Source organism: Coniosporium apollinis (genome assembly GCF_000281105.1).
Source record: "Coniosporium apollinis CBS 100218 chromosome Unknown supercont1.11, whole genome shotgun sequence".
Taxonomy (NCBI): domain Eukaryota; kingdom Fungi; phylum Ascomycota; class Dothideomycetes; genus Coniosporium; species Coniosporium apollinis.
The window spans coordinates 441,847-464,022 of record NW_006913273.1 but is presented as its reverse complement, the minus strand read 5'-3'; the positions used below and the strand labels follow the sequence as shown (position 1 = coordinate 464,022).

General features: G+C 54.1%; 9 protein-coding genes across 9 annotated transcripts; 4 read left to right on the top strand and 5 right to left on the bottom strand.

Annotated features, from left to right (window-relative positions):
• Window positions 1-342: 342 nt before the first annotated feature.
• Window positions 343-2,156, top strand: W97_02909 (acetyl-CoA hydrolase; the record flags this gene model as incomplete). The annotated part of the gene is made up of 4 exons (XM_007780808.1): window positions 343-485; window positions 551-1,328; window positions 1,384-1,863; window positions 1,929-2,156. The coding sequence occupies 4 exons, from the start codon at window positions 343-345 to the stop codon at window positions 2,154-2,156; spliced, it is 1,629 nt and encodes a 542-aa protein (XP_007778998.1).
• Window positions 2,157-5,711: 3,555 nt separating this feature from the next.
• On the bottom strand, window positions 5,712-6,698 carry W97_02908 (uncharacterized protein; the record flags this gene model as incomplete). Its single annotated transcript, XM_007780807.1, has 1 exon — window positions 5,712-6,698. The coding sequence occupies one exon, from the start codon at window positions 6,696-6,698 to the stop codon at window positions 5,712-5,714; it is 987 nt and encodes a 328-aa protein (XP_007778997.1).
• Window positions 6,699-7,635: 937 nt separating this feature from the next.
• On the bottom strand, window positions 7,636-9,050 carry W97_02907 (uncharacterized protein; the record flags this gene model as incomplete). The annotated part of the gene is made up of 4 exons (XM_007780806.1): window positions 7,636-8,566; window positions 8,620-8,670; window positions 8,719-8,738; window positions 8,793-9,050. The coding sequence occupies 4 exons, from the start codon at window positions 9,048-9,050 to the stop codon at window positions 7,636-7,638; spliced, it is 1,260 nt and encodes a 419-aa protein (XP_007778996.1).
• A 1,243-nt stretch (window positions 9,051-10,293) lies between these two features.
• W97_02906 (uncharacterized protein) lies at window positions 10,294-11,957 on the top strand (the record flags this gene model as incomplete). The annotated part of the gene is made up of 2 exons (XM_007780805.1): window positions 10,294-11,868; window positions 11,928-11,957. The coding sequence occupies 2 exons, from the start codon at window positions 10,294-10,296 to the stop codon at window positions 11,955-11,957; spliced, it is 1,605 nt and encodes a 534-aa protein (XP_007778995.1).
• Window positions 11,958-12,698: 741 nt separating this feature from the next.
• W97_02905 (ubiquitin-60S ribosomal protein L40) lies at window positions 12,699-13,819 on the bottom strand (the record flags this gene model as incomplete). Its single annotated transcript, XM_007780804.1, has 4 exons — window positions 12,699-12,785; window positions 12,907-13,017; window positions 13,163-13,343; window positions 13,758-13,819. 4 exons carry the CDS (start codon window positions 13,817-13,819, stop codon window positions 12,699-12,701), a joined length of 441 nt encoding a protein of 146 aa, XP_007778994.1.
• A 56-nt stretch (window positions 13,820-13,875) lies between these two features.
• W97_02904 (uncharacterized protein) lies at window positions 13,876-16,082 on the bottom strand (the record flags this gene model as incomplete). The annotated part of the gene is made up of 4 exons (XM_007780803.1): window positions 13,876-15,036; window positions 15,089-15,439; window positions 15,490-15,536; window positions 15,593-16,082. 4 exons carry the CDS (start codon window positions 16,080-16,082, stop codon window positions 13,876-13,878), a joined length of 2,049 nt encoding a protein of 682 aa, XP_007778993.1.
• Window positions 16,083-16,419: 337 nt separating this feature from the next.
• W97_02903 (eukaryotic translation initiation factor 5A) lies at window positions 16,420-17,156 on the top strand (the record flags this gene model as incomplete). The annotated part of the gene is made up of 4 exons (XM_007780802.1): window positions 16,420-16,440; window positions 16,578-16,844; window positions 16,900-17,032; window positions 17,089-17,156. 4 exons carry the CDS (start codon window positions 16,420-16,422, stop codon window positions 17,154-17,156), a joined length of 489 nt encoding a protein of 162 aa, XP_007778992.1.
• Window positions 17,157-18,632: 1,476 nt separating this feature from the next.
• Window positions 18,633-19,910, top strand: W97_02902 (uncharacterized protein; the record flags this gene model as incomplete). Its single annotated transcript, XM_007780801.1, has 1 exon — window positions 18,633-19,910. The coding sequence occupies one exon, from the start codon at window positions 18,633-18,635 to the stop codon at window positions 19,908-19,910; it is 1,278 nt and encodes a 425-aa protein (XP_007778991.1).
• A 420-nt stretch (window positions 19,911-20,330) lies between these two features.
• Window positions 20,331-21,513, bottom strand: W97_02901 (uncharacterized protein; the record flags this gene model as incomplete). The annotated part of the gene is made up of 2 exons (XM_007780800.1): window positions 20,331-20,666; window positions 20,788-21,513. 2 exons carry the CDS (start codon window positions 21,511-21,513, stop codon window positions 20,331-20,333), a joined length of 1,062 nt encoding a protein of 353 aa, XP_007778990.1.
• Between the last annotated feature and the right edge of the window lie 663 nt (window positions 21,514-22,176).

Here is a 22,176-nt window from a genome sequence, read left to right as displayed (position 1 = left end):
AGACACGGAGCATCTTAGAATCATATGACATTCATCTCGGAGCAAACCCAACCAGCCCAATATTCGGAGAATTGCACAAACCCTTCCCGTTTCGACCAAGCCGCACACGGCTTGGACCTCCCGTCCCGCTGCAATCCAATACTCCGGGGTTCGGCGCCAAGTGCGCGTCACTGCAGCATCAGTCCCTCAGAGCAGCCCGCCCAGCCAGCATGAAGCTCTCATGCAGGCGGGGATCCATTTTCCATGCTCGAAGAGTGTCCCTCGCCGGCCTTTTCCAGCTTCGCCGCACCCATTGCTTGCCGATTGCTTGTCAATTGGACCTCTCTCTGAGCTGTGCCCACAATGGCAGCCTCAGCAGCTTTAAAAGCCCGCGTCCCACGGCAAAGCTACCTGAAGAAGCTCGCAAAAGCTGAAGACCTGATCGATTACTTCCCGCATGGCTCGTACATCGGATGGTCAGGTTTCACCGGCGTTGGCTATCCTAAGTAAAGCTCCATTGTCTAGCCAGCGCGTCCAATAATCAGAAGTATTTATCTGACTCGACCCTAAGAAAAATTCCCACCGCCCTAGCCGAGCATGTTGAACGCAACAACCTTCAAGGAAAGCTCAAATACAACCTCTTCGTCGGCGCCTCCTCCGGCGCGGAAACGGAGAACAGATGGGCGCGCAACAACATGATCGAGCGGCGGGCTCCCCATCAGGTGGGCAAGGAGATTGCGAGGGGCATCAACAATGGCAACATCAAGTTCTTCGATAAGCATCTCAGCATGTTTCCTGTGGACTTGATGTATGGCTACTATACCATGCACAAGGAGAACAATCGCCTGGATGTGGCCATCGTGGAGGCCAGTGCTATTACGGAGGATGGCGGGATAGTGCCTGGCGCATCTGTGGGAGCAAGTCCAGAGATCATCCAAATGGCTGAGAAGGCGAGTTGCTACAAGCACTTACTCAGTAACTCAAGGCTAATGGCCGGGCAGATCATCATCGAGGTCAACACTGCAACGCCGTCGTTCTACGGACTCCACGATATCACTATGACGGATCTGCCTCCTCGCCGGAAGCCGTACCTTATCATGTCGCCAGAAGACCGCATTGGGACACCTTACATTCCTGTGGACCCAGATAGAGTGGTTGCGATCATCGAGTCCGATTATCCGGATCAGACGCAACCCAATGCGCCTGAAGACGAAAGCTCCCGAGCCATTGCGGGCAACTTGATCGAGTTTCTGCAGCATGAGGTCAAGCACGGACGACTACCCGACAACCTTCTGCCCATCCAGTCAGGTATCGGCAACATCGCTAATGCCGTTGTCGGCGGTCTTGCTGTGCGTGCTTCGTTTCCAATCTTTCTAGCGAACCATGCACTGACAGTATCTTCAGTCCGGCGGCGCAAACTTCAAGAACCTCCGCGTGTGGACCGAAGTCCTCCAAGACAGCTTCCTCGACCTCTTCGACAGCGGCAACCTCGACTTCGCGACCGCAACCAGCATCCGCTTCTCGCCCGACGGCTTCAAGCGCTTCTACGACGGCTGGACTGACTACGCCCCCAAGCTGCTCCTGCGCTCGCAGCAGGTGTCCAACTCGCCTGAGATCATCCGGCGGCTGGGCGTCATCGGCATGAATACGCCTGTGGAAGTCGACATCTACGCCCACGCGAACAGCACGTGCGTCATGGGAAGTCGAATGCTGAATGGACTGGGCGGTTCGGCGGACTTTTTGAGGAGCGCGAAGTATAGCATTATGCATACGCCAAGTACGCGGCCGAGCAAGACGGATCCGACGGGTGTGAGTTGTATTGTGCCCATGTGTACGCATGTTGATCAGACGGAACATGATTTGGATGTTATTGTTACTGAGCAGGTACCGTCCCAACCCTCTCTCTGCCTTGCCACAGGTGTGTTACTTGGACGCTGAACCTCTCACAGGGGCTTGCCGACGTCCGCGGCCTCTCACCCAAGGAGCGAGCGAGGGTGATCATCGACAAGTGCTCACATCCTGACTACAAGCCTATCCTGCAGGACTACTTCGACAAGGCGGAGTATGAGTGTATGAAGAAGGGCTGGGGGCATGAGCCGCACTTGCTGTGGAATGCGTTTGATATGCACAAGAATTTGAATGAGAACGGGACGATGAAGATTGATAAGTGGGCGTAGGAGTAATTGAGTACTCGAGCACTCTGAACCGGGATTTATGCGGTATGGGTTATGAGCTGCAACGGGCAAGAGATTTTTGTTTGGCTTGTTCGCGGAAGGAGACTGAGCCGCTTTAGAGGAAGACATGCAAGGAATTTTAGCGCCACCACGGAGATCAAAATCCTTGCCATGGTCCTATGCCAACGTGCGAGATCTACCTTACTGTTCAACTTACTCAAGCTCTTGCAGGGGGTTTTTTCTTGAAGCCGGCTATTGAACAATAAAAGTCTATGCAGCTGGGATTCCTTGCAGTGTTCACTTCGACAATGGGCGAGCATCGTCTTGCATGCCACTGCATCTCGGGTTTGATACAATGAGGCCAGCCGGGGGATGAACATATTCTAACGCAAGCGATCTGATCACCGGTGGAACTAGCCTCAGGCGGAGCACATAGAACAGGAAACTTACCAATGTTTGTCTGTGTTGTGCTTGGACAGTCTCAGTACCTACTGATAGTCTTGTCATTGAGTATCTATCTTGTGTGCGGACGCTCCCCGGCTTGCGCTATACTGATATACTCATGAGGTCAGTGAGCAGTCGAAAGTAGCTCTACTGGCGTCAGTTCTACGAGATAGCAGAAGGCAGTCTGGATTACTGTCGGTCTCAAAATGTGCGGCCGTTTGGAAAATGAACTTCATCCACCCCACCCCCCCCTCGGTCGTCAAAGGCTAAAACCACATTTGCACAACGATCCAACACTTAGGATATAACTTAATACTCTTAAAAGGTGCAGCACAGCTATAGCTATTATCTTAGAAATTTAATAATCTACTAAGTATTAAATCGTTGTGTAAACGTGGTTTTAGTCTTTGACAATTGAGGGGGGAGGGGTGGTTGAAGTTCATTTCCAAACGGCCGCACATTTTGAAAACAGCAGTAAGCATAGCGTGTTGAGCCTTCTGCACCTCAGCGGCTTCCGGACACCAATCAGGATCACAAGTTGGGAGAACCCACTGCCTCGATAGCGCAAGGTTTCACCGGGATTGCCGCCTTGCCGGACTTGTGTCGCGTGGCTGAACGGGGGGCCGACATAGCCGTGCCGGTGGAGCGGCACGGCTAGTCAATCCGAACGCTTCTCCAAAACCCCGAGATCGTCCTTCGATCAAAGTGTCCTCGTCATATTGCATCCTCCACTCATGTACGAAGGACGAATCTGCGCAGTCGAGCTCTCGCTAATCATGTCTCAAATCCGGATCACTGAGCCGAGGATGGCGACACAGCTACCATCACGAGAAGTTGGTAGCAGTTGTCAAACGTAACAACGATCAGCATCCTTCTGGCTGACACCTGTGAGGACGAAGGCTCGCTGAAACTGGTTGGTAAACGATGCAAGCGACCCGACCGCTGGTGCAGCCTTTCACGTAGCAGACGGCTTCCAGAGATGCTGATGCTGGCAAGCCGCTGTGCCAGAGTTTTCGATTATGCATTTCATGGCTGGATAACGAAAGTGACTGCACGGCAGCATCGGCGCAAGTGGGTGGTGGGGACACTGACGGGTTATCCAAAATACTGTGGAGACAGGGTCGCTGTCGTTGCTGCTCGCATCCGAGCAAAGGGGCTCACGACGGCTATGTGCGAAATAGACGGGAAGCTTCGGTGGTGCTGAGCTGTGTGCAGCACTATATAGGTTGCTAGCTGTGATCGCTGGTGAAGAGTAGCTGAAGTGCAAAGAAGCACTTCTGATCATACGTGGTTGGGAGGGTCACTGAGTGAGATTCGTACACATAACGAATAATTTGCTCCGGAGCACCGGAACCGTTTGCCTCGTCTACGGTCTCTTAGCATGGCATAGCGACACGATTCGCGGACAATAAACAAGGCAAATTTCAGCTGCCAGTCTGACAGACAGCGCTTCCTCGTTTGCGTCGCGCGGTCCGCGGACTATGGCTCGAGGGGTAGAGCTTGTAATATACCTTACTAGTCAGCGTGCTTTGTTACAGTACCTCTTTAGGTAAGGTAGACGAGCGGTGTCCCTCATTCCACTTTACCGAATTTGCTGTTAAGTAACAGCTACATACAGTGGAAGGCAACCGCAACTGCGCGGTTCGTGGCGGTGCGCGTCATAGATGGCCGTCATTGCGGATCGTATGGGATTGTGGCTGATTGTGGCTGTGCAGTGATCCCTTAGCGTAGCAGCAGATTGCATCGCGAACGGGCCTCATGGTAGAAATCTGTTAGGGTAGAAACTTAACGCACTCCACGTCAAACATAAGATGCTCGCTTCCCAGTTAGTGTCGGTGAATATCTTGAAGCAACGTCCTCCTCACTTCTGAGATTGTGTTTCCGTGCGACTGGCAGGTCTTTATCGATATTCAAAGAATACACATCCTTAGATTAGGGCTGTTTAAAGGAACCTTACCCGGGCTCCGCTTCATTTCAGCCTACGCAAGACCTGTTGGACGGCAAATAACGCTCCTGAGGTCTTCAACCTGTTCGTACCACAGCTTGCTGATCGCTAGCCATTCGTGGCATTTAGCACAGCGACAAAATAGAGCGCGCCGAGGCTTCGGAAACGACTGGGAGACGCAAACGATTGATAGGGTCTAGAGGTTGCTCACTGTGCCGTTGTTTTCGACCGTTGCTTTCATGTTTAGAGGATACTCGCTTGATAGCTTATACCGTAGGTGTAATCTCAGATCCCTGTACCCAACAGCTTTACAATGTCCAAGACAGCTTACCGCGAGTGATTCCGGCTAATATGGTGTGTTTATTTATTAGACCGCTCAACCACCCTTAAAAAAGCCACTCTTCATAAGTTTAACTCAAGCAAAGCTCTGCCAGCCGCCCCGATGCCGCCAGTGCTGGATCAAGGCTTGACGAACAAAGACCGCTTCGAGATCGCATTTGGTGTTCTTGCATTTCTGCTCGCTAGCGTCTCCATCATTCTCGGCCTCGCGACATGGCATTTGCACCGGCAGTCAATAGCACGAAGAAGTATGTATATCAGCTCGGTCCACTATGGCCGTGTCAAGCGACGGATGGCTAAGATGACATAGATGTCTACGAGCTTGCCTAGGTTTCGCGGGGCACGACAAACTCGGTAGCAACGGTTTGTGACGGGCTTCCCGCCGCGCCGCCCCACCGGGATGCTCCGCGTGGCTGATTGGCGGCTATACCTTGTCCAGCTTAGCGGAATCTACCCTTTGACCTGGAACTGGAATCACGAAGATGATGTCGACCACGCTTTTCGGAATCTTGACGGCGATTGTGGGCAAAATTGTTCTCCTTATGTTGAATGTCTCGCCTAAATGTCTTTTTCGTTCCCTTACACCGACTTTTCGAAGTTGCTGAGTGATGGCCATTGTGTTTTCGATCATCTTTCAAGGATCTACGAGACTTTAAATACCTGTATGGATGATTGTATTTTTGGATGCAATCTGCTCGAACCTCAGGATTCTGGTCATCAGAGAAGAGTACAATTATGGTCTACGCTCGCAGTTGTGCAGAGATCCAGCTAGATCTCAGAGCCGAAATATCCATCCTCATGAGCTACGCCAAACTCCATGCGTGAGGCCTTTACAATTCCCAAGAACCCATGGCATCCTTCACAGTAGCCGCTTTCTCCTTCTCCAACGGTCCGAAATATTCCTTGAACGCTTTCGCTAGTATCTTATCACTCAGCTCCATATGCGCACCCGGCGCGTCCTCAAAAATCAAGCCCTTCTTCTCATCCAACCTCTTCAGCCCCAGCCAATCCTCCATATACATTGTCCTATTCCTCAACGGCGTCACCTCCTTACTCGTCTTGTTAACCTCCGCGAACCACCCACTCTCCTTCGGAATCACCGTAACGTCCTTCTCAAACACATACATCACAAACTTCTCCAAGCTGGCCAAATTCACCGCATACGTCTCATTCCTCTCCTCCCGCTCATTATTCACATCCGCCAAAAAGTTCGAATGCGCCAGATACTCCTCCGTCGGCTCCCCAGTTGAGACATTAACCGAGCGGTAATACTGCGCAGGCACGACCCGGCTCTGCACAAGCCCCGTCCACGTGTTCGTCCGCAGCAGCCCCATCGCGCCCTTGCATAGCCAGTCCGTCGCGCCACATGCCTGGAAATCTGCGATGCCGTTGTGCTGCGCGCCGAAGGTCACGAGGCTGCGCACCGGCGGGTTGTTGCAGCGCTCAACATAGGCGCGCAGGAACTGGCCGCCTTGGGAGAAGCCGAGGGCGTCAACCGCCGGCGCGGTAGAGAGGATAGGGTGTGCGGCGAGGTCGGCGCAGACTTGGGCGATTTGGAGGGTCAGGTTGCCGATGAAGGTGGCGGTGCGGTCGGAGGAGGGATCTTCATTGAGGCGGATGTTGTAGACGAAGGTTCCGGGGTGGATCTGTTCAGCGAGCTCGCCAACCTCCTTTAGGCCATCGGCGGCGTAGTTGTCGCCCAGGCCGTGCCATATGATCAGGGGGAGGGGCGTGTCGTCGGAGGAGAGGGTAGTGGGAGCTGGTAGGGCGGTGGTGAGAAGGGGGAGGGACAGGGCGAGAAGAGTTGGAACGAGCATTGTTAAGTCGCAGGGTGAGGGTAAGAGCTGCGAGAGAGCCTGCGAAGAGATGATCTCCTGGCACTTGAAGGGACGGCGAGATGGCTGGCGTGGCTAAGGTGGCTGAGTGATTGGGCCGAGATTACGCTAACCCGTATAAAGCAAAGCACTGATCTGCGGCACGTTGCGTCCGCATTGGCGTGCCGAGATTTGACATTTTAGCCTTACCCGGGTTTCTGGAAGACGGGAGACCTACGGACACCTGCATTGCACAACAACACGATAACTGCACTGCAAGTTACGGGGTGTCATGCTGAACTACCTTTCGACCCTCTCAAAATCCAGTGGATCGTGGCCGAGGTTGGCTGCTGGCTCATCGCGCCTAAGGTGATACTCCATTCGAAGTTTACCAAACCGACCCGACTATGCGCACGAAGAGTGACCGCTTATCCAAGAGCACCGTATCAAATCCAACGGTGTGACCATCACGTCAAGTAGGATGCTCCTTCCCGCAAGCTTGATGGTTGAGGATCACGCTCGAAGGCCAAGGATACTTTTTTCTCAGATGCATGGTCACTACTCTTATCTGAGCCAACCAGCTAGCGGGGTGTGTATAGCGAGAAGAAGTCCGCAAGGGTTCGCTTCACAACTCTACAGTCTGGAGACTACACGGCGTGGTAAATGCAGACTCTGCTCTCACTTTAGCAGATCATCCAGACAGCGGACGAAGAAGTTCAAGAGACCGAAGCATTGGCTGCGTAATAAGTTTGTTTTGTGGTATAAATATGTGACTGCATCGCTCATCTAAAAGCGAGTCACGCTTGGTCCCGGCCCTATTCGAAGGTAGCTGGCGCGCTACTGTTCCGCAACGCCATCAACGCCTTGCAATGCTCAACAGCGAAGAAGACTGAGGCCATCCATGCTCGGTATAGCCCAGTGGAACCCCTTTGGTACAACATCAGGCGACAATAGCAGCCTTGCTCTTCTTGTTCTTCTTCGCCTTGACTCCATCAGCAGGTTGCACAGCACCAGCCTCGACAATGGCGTCTTCCTTCTGCTTCCTCAGCTTCTCCTTTCGAAGCGCGATCTCCTTGGCAAGATCATCATCGCCCGACTGCTTGCTCTTCTTCTTCGGCTTCTCAGCATCCACCTCCTCCACCGCATCCATCGATTTCCTTTTCTTGTTCTTCTTCTCCTTGCCCCCCTCGATCATCTTCGGCTCCTCCGCCTCCTTCGGCGCCCACTTCTTCTCCAACACGTCCGCCTCATCCTCCCACAGCTCATCCGCCAGCCAAACCGGCAGCGCCATCGTGTTTGGACCTTTGATATGTATCGCCCTGACGCCCCTCATCCCCTTCGGTATGATCTTGACCAACCCATCCACCACCGCTTCCACATTTTGCACCACCTTCTCCGGCGTCCAGCTCGCCAACCCAACCCTCACAGCCGTCGTCGTCGACGGCGAAAGATGCACCAGCGCCGCCGAGAGCGTCTTCTCAATCTCCCTCGCCACGTCCTTCGGCTCGCCAACCAAGCCCACCCCACCCGGCAGCGGCCTGCCCTTCGAGTCCTGCCTCTTCTCCACTGGGCGTCGACCCTCGGCGTTCTTAGGCGGCGGCTTCGCATTGCCGGTCAGGGAGACAGGTATGGGTCGCTTCGCGGTTGTGCCGTAGAAGACCTTGCCGAGGACTTTGGGGAGGAAGGTGATGACGCGGTCGTCGGCGAGGAAGATGTCGTATTCGCCGAAGAGCTGGCGCCGGCTTTCGTAGGATTTATACTTTGATTTTAGCTTGCTGATGTCGATCACGCGGTTTATGCGGGCGGAGAGGGTGGTGGGGAAGGAGGGGTGGGCGATTAGGTCTTTGTAGGTTCGTTGGGGTGAGGCGGTTCTGGGGGCGCATGTTAGCTTCTGGCCTGTGGTACGGAGTTCGCGATAGCTTACATCAGACATATCCGACTCGTGGGAGAGTTGTGTAGGCTGTGGGGAATCGGACTGCGACTGTCAGCATGTGCTCAGGGTGGTTCAAGGATGCGAGCGTACATCGCCTTAGGTTTGAGCCGCTACACACTCTGTTAGTAAGTGGGCAATGTAACCTCTGGGTATTCACCGCCAACCTTCTGGTCCGTTATATGCTTCTTAGTCGTCACGCTCAGCCAGATTGGTACTTCGTCCTCTTCTCCTGCTTCTTCATCGGAGCCGGTATTGTCGTTCGCGAGTAAGTTCCTCTTGGTGGACTGCTCGTCCGTTCGCTTCGTCTCGGTACTGATGTGCTTGAGAAGTGCTTGGGCTGCGCGCAACGTCTGGTTAGTGTCCAGCTGGTATGGGGTGCCGGACTGCGGCTTGGTAGTAAGGGCGGAGGATGCGGGAGCCATTATAGGGGCTTCGGCCGTCGGGGCACTCGTTGTACCTAGGTGGCCTCTGTTTGAGCCGTGGATTTCAGTATTGTAACTGGCGCGTCGTTTAGGGAACCTGAAACTACGGCGCAGCTTGAGATCTATATCACCGAAAATTTCTGGAGTTCGAGGTTGGCGCCAAGATTTCGTGACCGGCTTGGTTCATTGGTTCGCTTAGTCTCAGCCCCGGTCAAGCCCCAGATCATCTCACGTCGCATCTGCGCGTCCGCGAGTGGTCACCAAAACGCGGTGAACAGCCTCAGCCATTACCTGTCGTATCGGCGCGTCAAATCTATCTCGACCTCTCACTAGGAAGATGGCATCCTATCGAGCGCGGAAACGATTGATGAGAATGTATTGAACGCCCTTGAGCAGCCGGAACTTACATGAGCAACCCGTATGCCATACTGTCGTCTTCTGGCCTTAAGAATCTACCTAGGTACAATGCTTTCTGCGGCAGGGTATTGTTCGACACTTGCATCACCGGCATATCATCTTGCATCGGTCGTCGTTGTTCTTCTGGCTGATTGCAGGAGAAAGCGGAGGAGATGCCTCTTTACTGGTATATGTACGAGAACGAGAAAGTCACAGTCACGGCGCGTAAGAAGGCGGCCCACTAGACGCGCTCAGCGTGGGGAAAGCGATGTCGTGAAAGCCGTGTTGCGGAAGGCTGGGCTTGACTCGGAAGCACCCGAGGTGGATAACTGTGCTATGCAAACATCTGCTCAGGATGCCTGAGGATTGCATGTCGGTCTCTCGCAAGAGATCCTGATATAATGCGTGTATCTGAGTATTCCTACAGATTCCCTGCAAGTACCTTAATGTGAAGGGACTTCGTGCATCGTTCAAGTGGTTGAAACATGTGCGCTCGGATTGTGGTGCACATCTAATGCCGCGGCCGTGCTTTATGCCGCTTGCAAGTTCCTTGGTGGAGTTGCTTCACCCAAAAGCGTGTCTCGCGTACCGCGACGCCCGCCAGACATTCCTACATGTTCAGCCCGGCCTGCTCAGACGTGACCTCTCCTCCCCCCAATTGACCTCGCGTGTCCTCCATCTCGACCTGTATCTTATGCTTGTCTAGTAGTTCCTTCAGTAAACTCGATATACCAGCTTAGATTCGGCCACTGCCTCAGGCGTCGAGGCATCTGCGGGACACCTCGCGTTCTAGTCCAAGCAGAAAGGAACGCTCTACATCGCGTCTTCAGACCGTCTTCCAGCCGGGATGGACTCTCCACCACACAGAGAAGCCGCTCAATTCTCTGTCACGTCTCCAGCGCGACCGAGCATGACGCGGCAGCCGTCGCTCCTACCCGCGTTCGAACCGCTCTCCTCCTCCCCACTGCCCCGACCTTCGAAACGCAAGTATGCCGAACATGCTGAGCTACCGAAAGCACAACTCAAGTACTACCCTACTCCGGTCCCGACATCCTCAACCGGTATGCTTCCGTCCTCGCCGCCAGCGCGTCCGGCGCTCGAGCGGACCATGTCCACGCTCTCCGAACGCACCCCGCTATCCGCGCTTCCTACCATCGATCTCCCCCTCGACGGCGAACCCGTGCTCATGGGACGGTCAAGCAACTCGTCCCACCATCAACTATCCGCTAGCCGTCTGATATCACGCGTCCATGTCCGTGCGTCCTATATCGCCCCAAGCGCCAGCCATACCTCCGGAGAAGTCGTAATAGAATGCCTAGGCTGGAATGGCTGCAAAGTGCACTGCCGAAGTCAGGTGTACCAGCTTGCGAAAGGGGATACGTTCTCGTCAGACAAACCCTCGGTGGAGATCATGCTGGATGTGCAGGATGCTCGCGTGCTGATCGCGTGGCCATTTGGAGAGCGGCAGGCTTCAGTGGTCTCGACTCGCTCGGAGTTGACCCAAATCGAGGATATGTCCCCATCGCGTCGTGCCGCAGGGAAGGGTCGTTACGCGTCAAGTCCCCCGCTCATGAATCCGCGTTCGTCTCCATCATTGTCGCCTATTAGACAGCCCGCCTTTACCGAGCTTGGAACCTTCATTGCAGCTGACGAGGAAGAAAATGTGGACCATAATGCCGTGCAGGTATACGAAGATCGTGCCTCAGCCGAGCCGGTAGCCGCAGCGGACGATACGGCGGACTCTTCCCAGCTCTCTCAGACTTACCCAGACCCAAGCCAAGACGTGTCAAGAACCTCTCAAGCCAGCAGTCTCTCCTCTCTAGCCTCCGATGACTTCTCAGACCGCGACGAGGAGAACGACCCCATCATCCACTCCTTCTACAACGCCGGCGACAACCTGCTGCCGCGCATGTCGTCGATAACCGCCAGCAGCAGCATTCTGAAATCACCTGAACAGCCCCCTCCGCAACGTCGGCGAAAACCGCTGAGAGCAGCTTCTCCCCATCTGAAGTCTATTCCGGAAAGCCTGTCGCGCCAACTAAACGACTCGCCCATTAAGAACCACGTGATCAATCAGCTCGCTTTCTCCCGCTTGCACTCCCAGCCCCTGTCCACAATCCTCGGCAATCTACCAGCAGAGATGAAAGGCGAGAGATCACTAGCCGATAGCGCAGCTACGCTGACCGAAAAGACGTTTACTCAGCCCGACGACGCCACGCTGACCGGCGCAGAGCTAAAGCGGATTCTGGACAGCATCCCCTGCGTCGGCGAGATCAGCCGCGAGGGCAAAGACGCGGCGGGGAAACCGTTGGAGAACGAGTTTTATTATATCCCGGAGATCGACGCAGATGAGATGAGGAGGGAGACTGTTGTCAATAGTATGGGTAGGACGAGTATACGGGCGGCCAGGAAGCAGCACAAGGTAAGGACTGACGAATGCGAATTCAATCTTTGTGCAGACGTGCTGACTTGGTGTTGTAGCAATACTACTGGAAGAAACCGAGGCACTAGTGCCACTGCGACAGCCTTTCGGGATTAAAATCGGCCGAGTACTGTCCTGCAAGACGCTTCATCAATCTCTCTCAGCAGTATACGATCCGTTCTACGAACTTCCTCATGTTCACGCATGCGTTCCCGACCGCGCATCTGACCGTATGCCTCGTGCAGCGTCCGGCCTATCTGGATTACCTTCTTTGTTCATTACTTGCATAGCGAAGGAGCGAGTTCGATACCATTCTGTTTTCCCTTCTTTCCCTTTCCTTCCACTACATCCATCCTTGCTCGTCGCTTGCTCTTGCCTTGATTGGCTACATGGCACTATTGCTGTTTCTCACTTGCTTGCGAAACATCGTTGCATTGTCCGCACACATTTGCTGAACCGGTGGACTTGTATGAGGGGCTGCTGTGTTGAACCTTCAAGGGGTACAAGGGTACAAGGGTACAAGGCAGTAACAAAAGCTGGACAAAATGCAATTCCATCATTCTGAACTTCATAATAAACACACGATGCGTGACGTCATTGCTATAAATCACGAAGTCACATGACCATTCCCGAATCTGCTGGTGGCGAGATTGATGTGCTGAGCCATGTGCAACACTGTTCTCTGAAGACTTTCAAAGATGTCTTTCGTTGTAGGTATGAGCTGTGGTATTCAGAGAGCTAAGCTACTAAGCTATAGCTCCGATCCACCGCCCAAAAATACAATGCAGCAAAAGAACCCCTTCCCCAACACCTCCTGATAGTCGAGTCGCCTACTTTAGCTTCTTCTTCGGGCGGAGCTGGTTGCTGTGGCCGCACTTCTTCTTGCGGCAGTTGGTTGCTCGCGGCGGCAGGCGTGCCTGGAAAGCCAGAGAATTAGCATTCACACATAGAGAGGCAATCGCGCAGAGCAATGGTGTTGAGCGGCTGGATCGACGAGGCTGGCGGTGGCGCAGCTAGTAGTGAAGGGACATGACGTACGTAGCACTTCCGGCAGATCATCTTGTCGCAGTTGTACTTGGAAGCCAGAGCCTTGAGAGACGGCTCGATGATACCGCCACGGAGACGGAGGACGAGATGGAGAGTCGATTCCTGTGAGCAGCATCCGCGTTAGCCTCGGTATTCAACGATTCCTTGACGTATCGCTCGGGCGAAGCCATTCCATGCCAGGATCTTCGATATCTCCAAACTCCAACCTGAAGAAGAACAGCTCCACCGGTGGCGAGGACAACTGTACCTTCTGAATGTTGTAGTCGCTCAGCGTCCGGCCATCCTCCAACTGCTTGCCGGCGAAGATCAACCGCTGCTGGTCTGGCGGAATGCCCTCCTTGTCCTGGATCTTGGACTTGACATTGTCGATGGTGTCGCTCGACTCGACTTCGAGCGTGATGGTCTTGCCCGTCAGGGTCTTCACGAAGCTGGAGGATCACTGTCAGTGGCGGGGTCCGCTGAAGGTAAGGATGTCGTGGTGGAGCTCACATCTGCACTGTGAAAGGAAGTTTGTTAGCAATTTCTTGATCACAGGTAGTAGAATAGGTGGGGCGGTATCTCACTGTTTGCGGCGTTGATTGAATCTTGCCTCGTCGTCGCGGAAGTGTGCGGCGACTGATGTCGACTTGCTGAAGTCGCTTTTCGGAAGATCGGCAGCCGTGTGCCGAAGTCTTAAGCGAGCAACATCATCACAACTTCATCAGCCTTGGCGCCTGGAATGCTAGATCCGAGGGCAATCCTTGCACCCAAAATTCAGCTTTAAATAATATGGAGCTTTGCTCAGCTGGGAGCAGATGGCAGAGGGTTACAGAGGGAGGGCTCTGAAGACTGGCCAAAAGCACCTAGTCTGGATATGGTGCACCGGAGAACCCACTCTTTCTAAAATCGGGGGCTGCCCAGTCATTACTCCTAACCCTTCATCGCTGAGAAATTGAGGAATCAAAACACGCACCAGCTACTCTAAGTCTTAAAGGCATCCTTCAGCTGCCCAAAATGACGTTTCATCTCCTCCGCCAACTTCCCATCCGCGTCCGCAACAATGGTAGCAACAAGCGAATAGTTGTTCTCCAAGAACCTCTCCCTCTTCCTCTGATCCCCGATCCCCTTACTCAACTTCGTCAAGTAGGCTTCAAACTCCGCCCTCAGCCGCCCCAGACTGTTGCTCACGGGCTCATCATCGCCCGCCTCCGAGCTCAGCGCCAGGATACCATGCATGAAGTTCGCAAAGCGCTGGGTCAGTGGATGCGGCGCCGTTGACTGCGACGAGGCAGGAGAGGAGGTTAGTATGCTAGAGGCGGCGGGTCGGCCGGGGAGAGAAGAGGTGGCCCGCCGAAGGCTGTCGCAGTGGAGATCCATGACGATCTGGAAGCGCGGCCAGAGCAGCATGTTAGTAGCGTTGATGTAACCTTCGACTGCAGGCACCTTGCGCCGCTGCAGCTCGAATGCAAAATGTTGGTTCAGCCGCACGCAGAGGAGGATGCCGAGAGCGTCAACGGTGGTGTCAATGAGTGACCTAGTGAGGCTCTCGGCGAGAGAGAAGGTGGGGGAGAAGATGGAATAGAAGTTCCTCGATATGGCGTGGAAGCTTTGTGAGGGGGAGAGGAAATTATTGAGAAAGGTGTACTCAAAGGAGGCGTTGTCGATGAGGGCGAGGTTGAAGGCGCGGAAGGGTGTCTCGAGGTAGTGTGTGCTTTTGTCTTCTTCGGCGACGTAAGACGTCAGTGCCCCTTTTGACGGGTTTTTGAGAATATCGAGGCGTCGACCTATCGAGAAGGCATCATGGGGGGCGACCGGTACTCTGTTTGAGCCGAGGATAGTGCTGCCGCCTCTCTTGACATTGGAGTCATCGTGCGCGAGGACATCGTGCTTGTCGATAACGTGAAGCTTGAGTTTCGAGAGGGCGTCTCGGTAGCGTGTGAAGTTGTGGAGGTAATACCAGCGCATAGTGTTAATGTAGGCTTGGATAATCTCCTCCGCCAGTTGTGATTGATGCTTGGCAAGGAATGCAAATAGCTCTTTGTACTTTGCAAAAGCTTCCTGTTGGATGGTTTGAGCGTTAATGCTTGGTGAGCGGATTGCCTTGATCTGGGCTACCAAGTAGTCACGTATTCGCTCCACAGCCTACACACACCTCTGTCAGTACTCGTTGCGAAGACGCTTTCTGGTTCCTTACCTTGTTGGTCAAATCATCCAACAGTGGCTTCAAGTCTTCTACGGCCTTAATTTTCCTCTGCTCCTGGGACTTGGCCTTGATCGCTTTCGAACGCTTCTCCAATTCCGCTAGAGCTTCTATCCATCCTTCGTCGATTGGTCCTTCGGCAATCTTTTGCACAACAGCTGGGGAGATGCTAAATTCTTCGAGAGCAGGACCAAGCAGCTTCTCGACTACCCTTCGGTTCTCCAGCTTTGTGTTGAGTGAGGTTGACCGCGATTGCAAGGTCTCAATCTCAGCGGAGACAGCACCTAAGTCTGACTGGAAGCCAGTTAAGTACGTCTCGACAGACTTGAGGACTTCATCGCAGGCCTGGTCATGTGATCAGCTGCATGTATAGGGGCATCTTTCATGGGAAATACCAGTATTGACCGGTGCAGGTCCTCGAATTTGTCTTTCTCCTTGTCGTCTGCAATAAGGCATTCATAAGCATTGGCAGAGACAGGGTTCTCGCGACTAACGTACACTCATCTATCGATTGTGCGCTATGTATATGTGTATTGGTGGGATGCCGCGTTCGTAGATCGCCTCCATCCGCTTCCAAAAACGCTTCCAAGCTTAGTCCATCGAAATCGACATCCTCTACTAATCCTGGGGGCCTGATGATGGACAGCTCCCCATCTTCGTCACCTGGTTCGAGCTCCTTCTTCTTTAGCGGCACACCAATAATGCTTTCCAATACCTGCACCGGATCAGGGACATCGTCAGGAGGCGCCGCGTACACTTGATTTCTTAGAGCTGAGCCATTCGGTATCCGCGCAGTTATAAGGTCTGTAGTCGATGAAGCTGAGGAAGCAAGCGAAAGCAGAGACGCCGACCTTGGATTGGTCCCCGACCGCGGCAGGGCAGCACCAGGAGTTAGATATGGTCGTCTCGGAGCCGGCGAGTATGATCTGCCCTGTGGTGGTGGTGTTGCAGAGGGCGTTGAATGCGCCGAGAAGCGGTCGAGCCACATCAGAGTTCTAAACGGCGCCCAAAGACAGATCTAGCTGTGCGTCCGTCCGATGCCCCCCAGAGTATGTATGCAATAAGCCCCGAAGTAAAGTACTCGATCACAAGCACTCCCATCAAGAGGACCTGGCTCCAAGCTGTCACCGGCGAAACGGTTTTGCCGAAAGCTTTGAACTTTTCCCAAAATTGCGGGGCCAGGCCTTGTCGAGTCTCTTTTCGACTCTCTCTCCCACTCCACCACACCCAAACCCACCAACTCTCACAAACACATCGCCTCACTTCTTCTTTTTGCTCTCACCGCTTCCCCAACTCTAATCGCATCACCAACACTCATTTTCATCATGGCCGACAACGATGCGCAGGTGGGTTCTCCAGTTCTTCCTGTCCCGCGAGCCCCACCTCACACTCTATCGATTGCCGCCACGCCAGTCGCGCGCGCAAATATCAAAATCTTCTCGCCGCGCCGTTATCAAACAGAAGCTGACAGGAAGCCCTGCAGCATGAGCACACCTTCGAGAGCGTCGATGCTGGTGCTTCGACCACGTACCCGATGCAGTGCTCTGCTTTGAGGAAGAACGGTTTCGTCGTCATTAAGAACCGCCCCTGCAAGATTGTCGAGATGTCGACCTCCAAGACTGGCAAGCACGGCCACGCCAAGGTCCATCTCGTCGCCATCGACATCTTCACTGGCAAGAAGTTGGAGGATCTCTGCCCGTCCACCCACAACATGGACGTCCCCAACGTCCGCCGCCAGGAGTACCAGCTTGTAAGTTGCTGAAGCTGTGTGTGCGTGGTGCAGTGGCTAACCCGGATCCTAATAGCTCGACGTCACTGACGACGGTTTCCTCTCCCTTATGTCCGACGACGGCACTCTCAAGGACGATGTCAAGGTTCCCGAGGGTGAGGTCGGCGACAAGATCACCAAGTTCTTCAACGAGGACGGCAAGGATACCAGTAAGCACACCACAGATCGGGCTGTAAGGAAAGGCAAGAGACTAACAAACACCCAGACGTCATCGTTCTCACTGCCATGGGTGAGGAGGCCGCCATCGATGCCAAGGAGGCTCCCCGTGGTTAGGTGTTTGGCTTGTTGGATACCCGACGCTACTCTGGCTAGGATGGTGCTCTGGGAATATTAGCGAGTTTAAACGCGGACTGCGGTCTTACATTTACGAGCACCAAGATTACAAAACTCATCACGTGCGGTGTCATGGTATTTTGAGCGTGTGGGCAATTTCTGTTCGGATATTCTCAAGGGAAGGAAGGAAGGGGGCTCGGCAGGCTGCATTGTCTTTATCATGCAGCTAGCATCGTGGAGCCGTATTCAATGATAGCATCGACCCAAGAATGCGCGATATAGATTGCCCAATGCGTGCATGATTAAAATCTTGATCCTAATGCTGCCAGCTACCAAATCAGGTGAAGCCTATAATATCATAATGCAGTGACTGAAGAAATAGAAACTTTGTATGGCGCAGCCAACCAAAAAAGGTACCGGATATTTCCACCTGCTGAAACAGACTACATCCGATTTGCGCACCTTCTTCTCCCTTCAAACGACCAATCATGTCCGCTCCCGACGTCTGCGAAGTGGATGGCTGCTCATCACGCAGATTTCGCCGCCGCGAGGACGCCTACTATTACTGCAGTAACGGACACCAGCAAACTGTCAGTTCTGAGTCTGGAAGTTAAGAGAAACAGGAACCTGATACACTGTGTAACAGCTAGCTGGACCTGCAGAGGGCGAAGATGAAGACAATTTTCGGCAGCAGGGCAGGGTTCAAAGGGCGAAGAGGGAGAAGGTGGAGAGGGATGAGAGGACTGGTGAGTGGGGGTGCAACACTCAAACGTGAACTCTACTGTTGGAATCTGGATATCGAATATGGCTTCGTGCTATTTGAAAATCCTTTCGCGGCGATTCACACGCCCTGCAATTCTCTATAATCCTGAACTACTCCTTCTGACTTTCCTGTCTGCGTTACTTGAAATCCTTTATCCTTTGTAGTCCATCTTCATACAGTCAAACTATTGCTCGTTCGTACTTTCGTTTTCTGCCGCTTTTTCAACTTCCAAGTGTATCATGGGATCAAGAGTTGCACTGTTGCTTTAGAGTTGGTCTTCCTCAAGCGAGCGCAGATCAGTTTTCGTTTATAGGCTTGGAGGTCCTATCAAATCCTCAAGCGTATGTAAGGATTTTCATATTGAACCGGAGGTTAACTTGTTCTGTAGTCCTCTCAGGAAGCGCTGCCTTTGAGCTCTATATTCTATGTTATCAGCTCATCCTACGGAAGCAAATTTGGTATCTCGTGCACTCGAAAGGGTATCCTGCCGATCTAGAGGTGAGTGATGAAGCACCATTCTTCTGGAGGCGAGATATCTTGCTCGAGATGCGCCCAACCCTTCAATATCAACACGTCCGAAGACCGCTGAATACCTACCGCGAAGGCCCTCGTACTGTCCACTATCCAGATGTCGTAACCATACTCAACCTACGCCCCCATCCGCACTAATGTCATCAGAGAAGCCATTGTCTCGACTGACTTCCTCCCAGAAAATGATCCATCACCTTTGGTCTCTCCGCCTGCGCGCGCTCTCCCCCAAACTCTCCACCGACGCCTCCACCGCCCCAGAACCCCACTCCCAGCTCTTCTCCTCGCAGTTCTTCTCCTCCCAGTCCTCAGCCGCGACCTCCGACCCCGACGCCCCGCACCCCCGCCAGCGAAAAGCCCGCCACGACTACAGCACCGCCAGCACGCCCCGCCTCATCGACACCCTCGCCCTCCTCTACCTCGCCATGCTGATCCTACGGCTGCCCCCTAGCCTCGCGGACCTGCTCCGCTGGGCCAACAGCGGCGCGCTGGCCTACTACCGCGCCATCCGCGCCGTGCCGCGAGAGATGCGCCACGCGCTCCCGGTGCAGTATGCACATGCCCTCGACCCGGATGCGCTGCTGCGGCCGGACGCGCTGCGGATGGCGGTGCAGAGGCTCGTAGGGGCCTATCGCCGGGATTTTGGTCTCGAGGTGCCGGGGGTTAATGTGCCGTTGGTGCTGTGGCGGTATGTGGGGGAGCTGGGGATGCCGTTGGATGTGTATCCTGCGGCAAGGAGGGTGGGCGGGTTGGTGGAATGGAGTTTCGGCTTCCCTGGTGCGGCTGTGGAGATGGGGAAGAGGAGGAGGGTCGCGGATAGTCCTGAAGTGCAGTTGATGGCGTGTGTAGTTGTGGCTGTGAAGATGCTGTTTCCGTTCCATGAGGGGGAGGGAGGACAGAAGGTCCAGACGGATGGGAAGACGGGGCTTGTGAGGGTAGATTGGGATGAGTGGGAGAGCGCGCAGGCAGAGTATGAGGAGGCGCTTGAGAGGCCGAGGAGGCTGGGGTTCGAGGATGCGATGAGAGCTAGTGAGGAAGACGTGTTCGGCATGACGGACGTGCAGATGGACGACTACCTTGATTGGTACGAGGATACGTGGGTAGAGCAAGAAGAATCGGCGAAAGCAAAGGGCGCCCATTCCACTACTTCAGGACGCCCCGCAAGAGACGAAGCCGACAGGAAAAACGCACACGCACAGAAGCTCAATGCCGTACAGGGTGCCATGAAGCCCAGGCAGCAGGCCTCGGAGCCGCGAAAGCAGCGCAACTACAGACTATACCGCACAGCGGAGGAGCTTGCGCACGACGCGAGAGCGAAGAGGTTCTATGATGTCGCGGCTACTGTGGCCGGTCTGTCACTTGAGACGCTAGTGAAAGGGGTCTATCTGACGGAGTCGAAGCTCTTCCAGAAGATGCGAGATGAGAAGCGGAGAAGGGTAGAAGAAGACTTGGAGGAGGGATAATGGCTTTGTGTCGTTTATGGCAGTGAAACTGAGCTGGAATGCTTGAGCGTGGTCTGCGTGCTCAGGAGATTCTGGATGGTCAGTGTGTAATAGCTCCAAGCGGCTGAATAATTCATAGTCGTTATCGTTCAAGATTGGTATGGCCTTGTAGCCACCATTGTGGATTCTTAGTCACCTCTGTCGCTTGCCATTGCAGGTGGAACACGGTTTGTCACTGCGCGAACAGGACTCTGAGGGTATAACTGCATCTACGTTCTAGTGGCCAAACCTACCAAAGGGTCCTAGACCGTCATTGCAACCTCTTCCAAGCCCTCAAAAACCCACGGGCATCCAACTCGTATTCCCATTGTTCAAGCAATTCCCATCATCGTCATCATCCAAGATGGCACTGTTAGAGCGCGCGCAATTCCAGAGCACTACCTACCTCCTGGGCCTCGCAGCAGGCGAAAACCGATCAACCATCGGCTCCTTCGCGATCGCCTCCCAGTCCTCCAACAGCCCACTCGGCAGTCTCTTCTCCGCCAGAAACTCCAGCGCGCAGATAACGTCGTAGGGCGTGGGCGTCGTGAGCGGGGGGACGGATGGATCATCGCGGGCCTCGCGGTGGGCGTCTTCGATCGCCATGATTTCGGAGGGGCGCAGGCGCAGGATCTCTTGGACGGGGTAGTACGGATCCGCGAAGGTGTCGTAGGCTGCAGACCAGAGCTCGTGGATGATCGTGTGTTTGAGAACGCCGTGGAGGGCGTGAAAGGCGGACTGTGAGGTGTTAGCGGGGGGTCGGGTGGATAAGGTCAGGTGACCGCGAAAAAGCGTTGTTCACGAGGGATGCGGGTGTTAGGCGGGGCGAGCGAGGCGGCCGCGACGGCGCAGAACTTACATTGTCGGGCTCCACATCTTCATCCTCGTCGGAATCAGCCATTTGATCCGCCAGTAGTTTCTCAGTCTTTATGCCCTTGGTCGGTCCATAATCGTTCCTCTCATCAACGGGAGGTTCGTGGAGCAGCTCCGCGACGCTCTGGCGATGCTTCGCGAGATCCAGTTCGTATTGAGTTTTTCCGGAATTTTTGCCATTGACGGTCGCCAGCAGGTTCGCGACGTCGATCTTACGCGCGCTAGCTTCCTCGCCAGAGAGACCCAAGAGGCGGTCATAGCCTTCCGGAACACCGTGAACGCTCATGAAGAGCGCTGCGAGAGCCTTTCCATCACGGTAGTCGGTGCCGTCGCCTGGCAATGGGGTTCCTTGTACCAAACCAAACAGCGAACCGATCTCCGTATTGGCGGCGGATGTAGAAATGGTGAGGCCGGGATTCTTGAGTGGCCTTCCAGGGCGTCTGCGCGCGGCAGATCTGCCTCTGCCAAGTGTAGGACGAGGAAGACGAGAGCGTTGAGTGCCTGCAGCAAGATCGCTTTGGTCAGCCGAGCCGGTCGCGCGTTGTTGTGGCTGAGTTTGGACTGGAACAGCTGGCGTAAGAGGCGGAGAAGCAGGAGGCAGCCCGACAGGGCGCTTTTTGATGAACTTGATACGCGCCATGGCGAAAGCGTCTTTGGCTCCAGTAGGCGTGTCTGGCAAAGATGGAGGGTCGTCTTCTGGGGGCGCGGACATTTGTAATGAAAGCGGTCCTCGTTTCGAAATAGAGTTTAGGTAGTCTGGGCTCTCATCCAGGCGTTCCGGTGGTTTTCTTGACTTTCGAAGTCCCATCCGCTGGTACGGTCCCGCCATTAATGTACACAACTTAAAAATTCGAAAAATGTTTCAGGTTGTACTGCAGAGTGTAGTTGCGGAACACACAGAGAAGTGCTGTAGTGAAGTGAAACAATATCTCGATGATTACTGCTGCTACATTCGGCAGCTGCTCCTAGCATGAGTGTAGCTTTGGATTGTTCCTGCACCTTCAGCAGCCTCGAGGTGACGGGTCCCGGTGAACGAGGATCGAACAGTACGCGCTGATTCTAGGCTCGAACTGCGCTTTGTTCCGGGCTGGTGGCCATCTGCTCGCAAGATAAGAAGCGATGCGTCTGTTTATGTGCTCACGCGCACGCGGATGTCATAACGAACGTGATTAATGAAACGCGTTAGATTGACCATAATGTCCATTCTCTGGAGGAACCACATGATGTATGTGAGCACTGCCTACTGCTCTGCGTATTTGGAGACCGCTAGAGTGCCAAGTATGCGAATCCTGCCATCACCATAAACTGAGAGGACTCACGGGGCAATCCAGAGGACAGATGATTCAGTCGATCCTGTGTGGTTCCCTCCCAATAC